Source organism: Hibiscus syriacus, unplaced genomic scaffold, assembly GCF_006381635.1.
Source record: "Hibiscus syriacus cultivar Baekdansim isolate YM2019G1 unplaced genomic scaffold, ASM638163v2 tig00111356_pilon, whole genome shotgun sequence".
NCBI lineage: Eukaryota > Viridiplantae > Streptophyta > Magnoliopsida > Malvales > Malvaceae > Hibiscus > Hibiscus syriacus.
In genome coordinates, this window is record NW_024063068.1 from 1963991 (window position 1) to 1974922 (window position 10932).

At 32.0% G+C, this 10932-nt stretch overlaps 2 protein-coding genes across 2 annotated transcripts; both read left to right on the top strand.

Moving 5' to 3' along the window:
* Positions 1 to 2354: 2354 nt before the first annotated feature.
* Positions 2355 to 6050, top strand: LOC120159312. The gene is made up of 10 exons (XM_039169933.1): positions 2355 to 3182; positions 3340 to 3431; positions 3648 to 3750; positions 4001 to 4263; positions 4347 to 4478; positions 4557 to 4679; positions 4915 to 5043; positions 5185 to 5399; positions 5491 to 5644; positions 5791 to 6050. The coding sequence occupies exons 1-10, from the start codon at positions 2957 to 2959 to the stop codon at positions 6007 to 6009; spliced, it is 1656 nt and encodes a 551-aa protein (XP_039025864.1). The 5' UTR covers positions 2355 to 2956; the 3' UTR covers positions 6010 to 6050.
* Positions 6051 to 6685: 635 nt separating this feature from the next.
* On the top strand, positions 6686 to 8883 carry LOC120159310 (endoglucanase 16-like). Its single transcript, XM_039169932.1, has 6 exons — positions 6686 to 6919; positions 7109 to 7522; positions 7625 to 7964; positions 8043 to 8206; positions 8272 to 8641; positions 8861 to 8883. The coding sequence occupies exons 1-5, from the start codon at positions 6701 to 6703 to the stop codon at positions 8617 to 8619; spliced, it is 1485 nt and encodes a 494-aa protein (XP_039025863.1). The 5' UTR covers positions 6686 to 6700; the 3' UTR covers positions 8620 to 8641; positions 8861 to 8883.
* The last annotated feature ends 2049 nt before the right edge of the window (positions 8884 to 10932 follow it).

Consider the following 10932-nt stretch of genomic DNA (forward strand, 5'->3'; position numbering starts at 1 on the left):
ACCGGTTTTATCATTTTGATACCTGTTTTATCATATTTTTACCTGTTATATCGTTGTGGATCGATATTTTTTTTAAAGTAACGACACATTATAAGCGCTAAAACTGCTTCTCTTTTAAATTCACAAAGTGTCGATCCTTATATAAAGTATCGACACTTTCAATATATCCGGTAACGTTTTACCGGTTTTATCATTTTGTTACCGGTTTTATCATATTTTTACCTGGTATATCGTTTTAATATTTTTTCATGACTTAGACCTACTTTTATACGTATGAACACTTTTATAAAAATGATATATACTTTTTTTAAAGTTATGTAATTTATGTTTCAATTTTTTTTAATAGTGTTTCATGTTTTCCACCTACAATATTAATTTAATAATTTCATTTACACACAAAATTATTTGATTATTTGATATTTTATAAAATATTATTTAGAATTTAAATTTAACAATATTAACCAAAGATAATAATAAATATGTTTTCCACAGTGAAATAAGTATAAACACTTTTATAAAAATGATATATACTTTTTTTTAAAGTTATGTAATTTATGTTTCAATTTTTTTTAATAGTGTTTCATGTTTTCCACCTACAATATTAATTTAATAATTTCATTTACACACAAAATTATTTGATTTTTTGATATTTTATAAAATATTATTTAGAATTTAAATTTAACAATATTAACCAAAGATAATAATAAATATATTTTCCACAGTGAAATACGTATGGACACTTTTATAAAAATGATATATATTTTTTTTAAAGTTATGTAATTTATGTTTCAATTTTTTTAATAGTGTTTCATGTTTTCCACCTACAATATTAATTTAATAATTTCATTTACACACAAAATTATTTGATTATTTGATATTTTATAAAATATTATTTAGAATTTAAATTTAACAATATTAACCAAAGATAATAATAAATATGTTTTCCACAGTGAAATAAGTATGAACACTTTTATAAAAATGATATATACTTTTTTTAAAGTTATGTAATTTATGTTTCAATTTTTTTTAATAGTGTTTCATGTTTTCCACCTACAATATTAATTTAATAATTTCATTTACACACAAAGTTATTTGATTTTTTTATATTTTATAAAATATTATTTAGAATTTAAATTTAACAATATTAACCAAAGATAATAATAAATATGTTTTCCACAGTGAAATAAGTATGTACACTTTTATAAAAATGATATATACTTTTTTTAAAGTTATGTAATTTATGTTTCAATTTTTTTTAATAGTGTTTCATGTTTCCACCTACAATATTAATTTAATAATTTCATTTACACACAAAGTTATTTGATTTTTTTATATTTTATAAAATATTATTAGAATTTAAATTTAACAATATTAACCAAAGATAATAATAAATATGTTTTCCACAGTGAAATAAGTATGGACACTTTTATAAAAATGATATATACTTTTTTTAAAGTTATGTAATTTATGTTTCAATTTTTTTTAATAGTGTTTCATGTTTTCCACCTACAATATTAATTTAATAATTTCATTTACACACAAAATTATTTGATTATTTGATATTTTATAAAATATTATTTAGAATTTAAATTTAACAATATTAACCAAAGATAATAATAAATATGTTTTCCACAATGAAATAAGTATGGACACTTTTATAAAAATGATATATACTTTTTTTAAAGTTATGTAATTTATGTTTCAATTTTTTTAATAGTGTTTCATGTTTTCCACCTACAAATATTAATTTAATAATTTCATTTACACACAAAATTATTTGATTGTTTTGATATTTTATAAAATATTATTTAGAATTTAAATTTAACAATATTAACCAAAGATAATAATAAATATATTTTCACAATGAAATAAGTATGGACACTTTTATAAAAAGGATAGATACTTTACAATATAACATGTAAAAATATGATAAAACTAGATTCATTATGACAAAACCGGTAAAATTTACTTGATATGTTAAAAGTATGAACACTTTTATAAAAAGGATAGATATTTACCGATAACCAAAGTTTACCGGTTACCAAATTTTTTAATAATTTTTCATATTTTCTACCTAAAACATTATTAGTTGTCAAAATAATAGGTACCGCTAAACCGAATTTATTAAATACATTTTAATGTATATAGTACTACCGTATATTAACCCACATTTCCTAAGACAATCTCGATAATAAGTGAAAGTACTGTTGAAGGAAAAGGTGTGATTCACAAATTCATTTAAGTCACCATCAGAAGAAAAATAAATATATAAAACAATCAGCCAACTGGATAAAACTCAAATCATTCCCTCCATTTGCATGGTGGGGGGCTCAAGCTCAACTCAACCACTTGGCTGGGAGCTGGTGTCCGGTAATGGTACACTGATGAATTCAATGAAATCACGAGCCCATTTTGGAGATAAAGAGGAAAAAAAAAAGTATCAAACTTTTGAAACCACGAGAAATTTACTGTAAAAAAGAGAGCGAAAGAAACAAAGTTGTCCCGTGCCACTGATAGTTGGCATGGCTGCCTTTCTTTTTCCTTCTGCAAACTTTAAAATGGTTCACTTCTTATTCAAAACAACACTCAATAAAGCAAAGGAGAAAAAAGAGAGTAAAAGACACCCAAAGTTTCTCTCTGTAGTCTGTACTCTATGGCTATGGCAGAGCCCAAAAACAACGCACTTCCTTCAAAAAGAAATCACCTTTTCTTTCCTCTATAGCTTTATTATTAACATACTCGAGAAAGATAAATAAAAATCCTCGTTTTGTCTCCAATCTCTGATTCTTTTTTTCCTACTTTCCTTATTTGATTCTTCGTTTTTCTCATTCAAGATTCCTTCTTTCACTGTCTCGACCCTTTTGACTCACTTATTTCAAGTTTTCTTTCTCTGGGTTTCAATTGTATTCAGTTCCTCTTCAAATTTTCAGGCAAAATTTCGAACTTTTTGATTTGAATGAAAGAAGAAAACATGGGTGGTCTTAATAGGGTGGAAGTGATAAACAGAAAAGGCTGTTCAAGATTGTTTGTTGGGTTCTCATCTTCAATGCCATCATTTAGAAGTTTCCGATCGGTTGAACCAATGTCCCCTGCTTCTACCTCCCTTGGCTCTGAACCATCAACGGTTCGATCCACTGGTCCGTTTTCTGGTCTGGTTATTTGTGTGACTGGCTTATCTAAAGGTTGGCAAATTGATCATTTTGGTAATTTTTACTGAGTTTAATTTATACTTGTATGATTTTGATTCCGGGTGCTTGACCTTTGATTGAACATAAGGCTTGCTATTATAAATGTTGATTTTTCTTGTTCTTTCTTCATGCAATTCATGTCTATTTTCAGAAGCAAGGAAACAGGTTATGGAAGCAGCAGTGAGATTAGGTGGTCAATATAGTCCTACTTTACAGCCTCTATGTACCCATTTGGTTGTCCAAATATCCTTTCTTATTATCATTGTTGTTCTCCATTTGAACTACTAAGATTGTCCCATCATTTGAAACTTGGGTGATTTTGGAATCAAGAGAAAAGATCAGGACCAATATGATTAGTATTTTCTAACACTATTACAATATGTTTAGGACAATAAAGCTTCATATTATTTGTATTGTTTCAACTGGGGCAATAGTCATCTCATCCTTAATGTTAGTTACAGCATTTGCGGTCGTAAGTTCGAGCATGCTCTAAAACATGGATCGAGAAACAGTCTTTTCGTCGTAACGCTCGGATGGTTTGTCGACAGTGTCAAGAGGAATGGTAAGATCAGGCTGCTTTAAAACATGCTCTTTTCGAATCGTTGCGACTTACAAGGTTGTCCAATATGAAAATTTCTTACTAAATTATCTTGTTGTTTGGTATTGAACCACAATGCTGCTTGCAGTTTACACTTTACATGTTTTAATGACATGGTCTGCCTCTGTATGAAAGATGGCTATTGCAAATTCTACCATAGAATTTGATTTCTGTTAGTATATATAAATAATTGTTTTTTCTTCATTTGCTGCAGTTCGGTTAAGTGAATCACTCTACACTGTGAAGGGTGTTGGAGACCATAAAACGCATGTAGATGAGTTGAATCGGCTCGTCAAGTCTCCAGCTTCTGAAAGTTCTTGTCTTCCTTCTGGTTTTCTTGAAGCCATGAAGATTGACATGATAGAAAAACCGAACTCGCAATTTTCCCTAAGAGTCCCTAATAAAAGTATGGACTCGATGCTATCCGGCCATACGGTGTATGTTGAATATGATATTTCTGATGAACTACGGAATAAGGTAATATTCCGTATGTGTTGTATGATGTAAGGATAAATTCCATATATCAGTGCGAGGGTAGTCAATATTTGTATGTTTGATAGGTTCTTGAGACTGTGTCTAAAGAAGGGGCCGCAACAGTTGACCGATGGTTCGTTGGTTGCGGTGCAAGTCTTCTGGTGTGCGAACGGAATTCTATCCATCGATATATCGGCCATTGTAACAACATTGTTACGGTGAGTTATTGCTCACAACACTTACAAGGATAATCTGCTTTGTAATTCTGGAACTGATTTGTTATTTAACGTCTCAAGCCACTGTGGATCCTTAGAACAGCTGAGGATAGGAATATGCAGAAGCTTGTTCACATGTCTGTTGATTTGGCTAGGCAGATCGGAACAGTGCTCGAAAATTCCCAGAATCACATTGTAAGAGAGGTACTTAAAGACATAAATGTTACATAACTTTCCCTCAATGATAACAAATTATTGAGCTTTGACCTTTAACTATCACCTTTTTGGGGTAACAAATTTCTGCTTCGGTTTCGACTATCTTTTCTTTTCAATTCCGATTGAGTTTATCAACGGATCAATGTTTACATGATGTTTGCGTATTGATTTTTCCTTGCAAGTGTTTGATGTCAATGTTAAGGTTTCATCTATGGTTCAATAGGAAAACAGTGTGGTTAAGTTCATACAAGATACTGAGAGCTTCAAAAGGAACACAAGCCGTAAAGAAAGGCAACAGATTGTACATTTAGCTAAAACCGGGGTTAGAAATCGCCGCGGTCATCATATGCAGGCAAGTGGTTAATCTTTGGTAGCTGATTACTGCATGTATCACGGCTTCGAACTTTAGCCTAGCAGACTGGCACGAATTGTGACTTGTTATGCTATCTTTAAGGAACGTCGGCATTTATCTAGCATATCTGTTCTATTTCAGACATGTCAAACCCCAATCCATCCAATAAGTCCAAGCATTCTTCTGAATTCAATTTGCTGGTCAGTATCAGAACCAACTTCAAATGCTTCTATTTACACCGACTCTTTTAGCAGCGAAGATGTTAGTGATCATCAATCCGTGTTCTTCGATGCCAATGGTGATGGTAAGGATACGGGGGCCTCATTTATGAACTTGACTCGGTCACTTACAGAGAGGTGATTGACTTGTCCTATAAATTTTGGTTCATTTTCATGTTACATAACTTATGCATTGTCTCACCATTTGTTTCCTGTAACTTGTTGGCAGTGAGAAAAATGAATTGATATTTAGAAACCAGTTTCTTACCATATTATTTCCGGTCGATCGATTTTTGGAGATGGGGCCTTCTTCACGGACATATTTCAGCTATAATGGCTTTACTTGTTTACAGGTTTTGGATTATATCTATGCCTTTTATCAGGTATCTATGTTGGACCGAGTTTTCTTACCTATACATTGCTTCTGCAACATGTTCGAAACTGCATTCAACTCCGGCATTCGTCCAATGACCCTCGGGCAAGGGCTTTCTCGAATCTTTACCTGAGTGATCATGTTGTTTATTTGCAGGAAAACATGACCGCACATGAAATCGAGTCTGCAATTCACACGGATTCGAGGCATGCGGACCGGCTTCGAGCAGTGTACTCGAGCAAGCAGGCAGTGGAATGTGGATATGTGATTTTCAAACGAATTGACTTCTTAGGAAGCCGTAAAAGCTTTGAAATGTTGAAGCGTGTTAGTTGGGATGATAGCAGTAATGTATATAAGGTCTTAATTAGAGCTTAAAATGTTTTATGCTAGAACCTTGATGCATGCCTTCAATTACATGTCTTTCCAGAATCCATTTCTTTTTCCTTTTGCTGAATTGAATTTTCAATAGATCTTATCGTTCTTAACCTTCCATCTCGTCCAAGTAAGCATCCTAAATTTTTAGGATGTAATAATGAAACGATCTCATCTACTTGTAATGTTAAAAAAAAATAATAAACTCCTCGCTGATATTACTCAAGTAAGTCTTGAGTTCGAGTCTTTATGTATGTAGAAAGTTTCTGCCGGAAGACTCACCAATCAAAATTAGATATGTGACTCGAATAGGTCTGGACTAGTTAAGATGAACCCATAGTAACCAAAGAGCTACCAAATAAAAAAATCTTAATAAACTGTCTTCAGATAACATCGGAATTAGTTTCACCTCGTACTAATTATAGATTCCGTTTTTAACTAACATATTCGTGGCGAAATGCACGACTCTCCACCATTATTGAAATTTAGCATAGAAAAATATTTTGGGATTACTTATAAATACTCTCCTCCTTCTTCTTCCCCCATTCATCACTCTCCAAAACTCGGAGGGGAAAAAATAAAACTAAATAAAAACACAGAGCTCCGACGTCTCGGAGCTCTTAGGAAGACCATTGATTATAAGCTTATAATTGGTATAGATATTGAAATTAGAATTATGGGTCATTTTAATTCAATGGGAACTTTCTCCAGAACATCTGCGGCCGCCGTCGTTGCATGGCTGGCGATCTTCCAATGGTGTCTAATCGCCGTTAGCGGTCAAGTTTTTGACTACAAGGAAGCCCTCTCAAAATCCCTCATTTTCTTGGAAGCCCAAAGGTCTGGGAAACTCCCTCCTAATCATAGAGTCAAATGGAGGGGAGATTCCGCTCTTACGGATGGACAAGATGAACATGTAATCATCAACCCTTTTCAATTATTCTCCTCAATTTTTTTTAATATTTTGAGTAATTACGAGATAATATCTGTTCAGAATTTTATTATCTCTACTGACATAGTTGGTCGAAGCATCGGATGAGTTATGTGCTTCCATTTATAATCTTTGCATTACATGTTGATTTAACATGGTTAAATTAATCACTAGGTGGACCTTGTTGGAGGGTATTACGACGCAGGAGACAATGTCAAGTATGGGTTGCCAATGGCCTTCACGATCACCACCCTTGCATGGTCGGCCATTGCTTACAGAGACGAACTTGAAGCTGCTGGGGAACTGGGAAATGTTCATGAGGCTATTCGTTGGGGCACTGATTATTTTATAAAATGCGCTAGCAGGAAGAATAAGCTTTTCGTTCAGGTTGGAGACCCTGTGGAAGATCATAAGTGCTGGGTACGACCGGAGAATATGAAGACACCAAGAACCGTGTTGCAGATTAATGAGAGCAGGCCTGGAACGGAGATTGCAGCTGAAACTTCAGCCGCAATGGCTGCTTCTTCTATTGTCTTTAGAAACGTTGATCTACATTATTCACATTGCCTTCTTAACAAAGCCAAGTCGGTATGCATATACAAATAAATATTTCAGTGCGTTCAAATATGTTTCTTCTTCCTCTTCCTCTTCCTCTTCTTCTTCTTCTTCTTCTGTCGTTTTTGTTTGCAGCTTTTCCAATTTGCTGAGAAAAACAAGGGAACTTTCGATGGAGAATGCCCCTTCTATTGCTCTTTCTCTGGATATCACGATGAGTTGTTGTGGGCTGCCGGATGGCTATTCACTGCCACCCGTGACAAAATCTATTGGAAGTTCATCACAGAAGAAGCACTGGATGCGATCGTGGATGAGTTTAACTGGGACCTTAAATATGCTGGAATCCAAGTCCTCCTTTCTGAGGCTTTCTTTCAAAGCCATGATGTGATTTTGAAATCCTTCAAGGACCATGCCGACAGTTTCATGTGCTCCGTTCTTCCCGAAAGTCCCTATTTCAAGGTTCCGGAGACTCCAGGTCTCTTCTGCCGTATGCACGCCACCATCATCATTTTCTTCTGACTTGTGATGGAAACTAATTAATCAACAATTTCAGGTGGTTTGATTCACCTGAGAGATGGAGCCAACCTTCAGTATGTTACTGGAGATGCTTTCCTCCTCAGTATCTATGGCAATGTGCTTCGTCGTTACAAGGAAAAGGTCCAATGCGGTGATAAACAGTTTGAACCCCAACACCTCTGGGATTTCGCCAAGAAGCAGGTAAAATAAAATGCCTTGAACCCTTTTTCAATATATCTCATTGCTTAAAAGTGGGAAACTTGCAGATAGACTACATACTAGGGCATAACCCACAAGGGAGATCATACATGGTCGGGTTCGGGAATAGTCCGCCTAGACAGGCGCACCACAGGGGTGCATCGGTGCCGTTATCGGAAGCTAACCTAGACATCAACTGCGGCATGAGCTTTGAGCGTTGGTTCAACAAGGATCAACCAAACCCCAATGAGTTAACGGGAGCCATCCTTGGTGGACCTGATATGCAAGACAAGTTCAGTGATCTACGTTGGACATCGGTGTACACTGAGCCATGCACTTATGTCAACTCCTTAGCCGTCGCTGCTTTGGCTAAGCTTGTTAGCCCTAACGACCCAAATTCTCTTAAAGCCATTTGAACTTATTTTCCCTTAACTTGCTACTAGGGATGGAATTAAACAAGCGTTTGCGAAAGCCTGTGCCCTTCAAAATCTTTGTCTAATGATGATTTACGTTTCTATAAGTTTAAATAAACTTACATTAGACAACTAGACTTTCTCCTAAGTTTTGAGATTAAGTATTTAAGAAACCTTTATATTTTGATTTTTGAAGTTCAATAATTTGAACCATATCAATAATCGATAACAGTTTTGTTCTTGCTTGTTACTACTATTTATCAAATAAATAAAAATGTCAATTTAATACATGGAATTAACTTGTGGTGCGTTAACACATTTTCTTTGTTTTTCTTTTCTTTCTTAAGGATTAGTATACGGAAAATATGCAAACACCGAAATACACCATTAATGCAGCACCCTAAAGCACACTATCAATCAATTTGGTTTTTATTAAGTAAATATTAAAGAACTCAAGGACTGCTTCATAATTAATCCATTAATTTTGTAAGATAAATTTTTTAAATGATCACTAAATTATGTTAAAATAATCTTTTTAGATATCAATCTTTCAAAAGTAATATAATGGATATTAAATTTTATTAAATCTTTAACTATCATTAAAGGGGAGAAGTGAAATTAAATTAATAAAATAATCACATTTTTCTCCTCGATTACAAATAAAATTTCTTTTTAGATATTTTTAAATATTTCTACGTAATATTATTAAAAATATATTTTTTAAAATATATAAATTTAAAATTTATTTTTAAAATTATAAAATAATTTTTAAAAATAACGAATTTATGATTTTTTAAATTCATCAAATTATTTATAAATAAGTTTTTATTTAGTTATGATTAAATTTGTAAAATTTATAATTTATAATTTTTGAGGTCCAATAATTTTAATTATTCAAATTCTGAAAGCAAAGTCACTTTTTTTTAAGAAATGTGATTCAATTATTTATATTTTATTTAAAAAGTTTAAATATAATTTAAAGATTTATTTATAATTTCAAAAATGTATAGTGAAATTCAATATATTTTTTAAAAATAGATTTTTTTAAATTTTTTTTGAATTCTTACTTAAACATATTAAAAAAATATTAATGGAAAATTTTAATCACAATTGAGGACCAAAATTGATTGCTTTTTAAATTTACAATTGAGTATAAATTACATCATCCTCATGTGGCATTTTTAAGGGTAAATTACATCATTCATCATTTAATTATCTTCTCACTCTTATTTTGTCCATTAAAGTTTAATTTTTTAATTTAACTACTCAACTTTTAAATTGCTCATGTTTTAATCACTCTAATTTATTTTATTAATATTTTTTTGAAATGACAATTTTTTATTATTTTATTAATATATAATTAAATTTAAAAAAAATTAAAATTGTACCTAAAACCAAAATTTATACCACAAACCTTTGGGAGGCATGGCACTGGTGAACACAGGGTGGTCGAACAGGAAGGTGCCGGTCGAAGAGGCCGGTAAGGGTGATATCGGATGAGAGATGAGAGCTTTTTGATTTAGGGATTGAGTATAATATTATTTTTTATTTTAATCATATATTAATAAAATAATAATTAAAATATGTCATATCATAGAAAATGTTAATAATATAAATTAGAATTAAAATAGGAGTAATTTGAAAGTTAAGCGGTTAAAGTTAAAAAAATAAATTTTAGTAATCAAAATAAGAGAGAAGATAGTTAAGTGATGAACAATGTAATATACATATAAAAATACCACGTACAACAATTATGTTAAGTTTTTAACGACATGGTATTAAAATAAATTCTAAACTAAACGTTGGGTATAATTTTGAAAAACTATAAAGTTTAGGTACCAAGATGAAACAAAAGTAATAGTTTAGGCATTAAACGTGTAGTTTACCCTAAAATACATATACTTTAGGGGCAAATTGTGCTTCAAGCCTTGTATAATATAGATATTGCGTATTTAATATTCTTTTGTTTGAATTGGATGTTGTAAAAAAGTTGATTAATTTTTTTCTACCATGATTTGTTTTACTTTTTTATTAATAATCGAGTGTTCAAATCATACTAATAATTATGGTCCAGTAAATGAAATTTGTATTAACGATTGTTTTTAAAAGGTGGTATAGAGGTCGGGCGGCTTCCATGAAACTATGTGGTATTTTCTTTTAAACAAATTTTAGCTAGGGGAAGGGAAAGAGATTTTTACTCTGTTGGCTTCGCGGGGAATCCATTTGAGCTTTATTTCCCAACTTCTATGCATGAGTCGAACAATGGCCCTAAGCAGTGAGCAGTGAGTGTGCGAGCTGAGGCCAGTTCCCACGAAG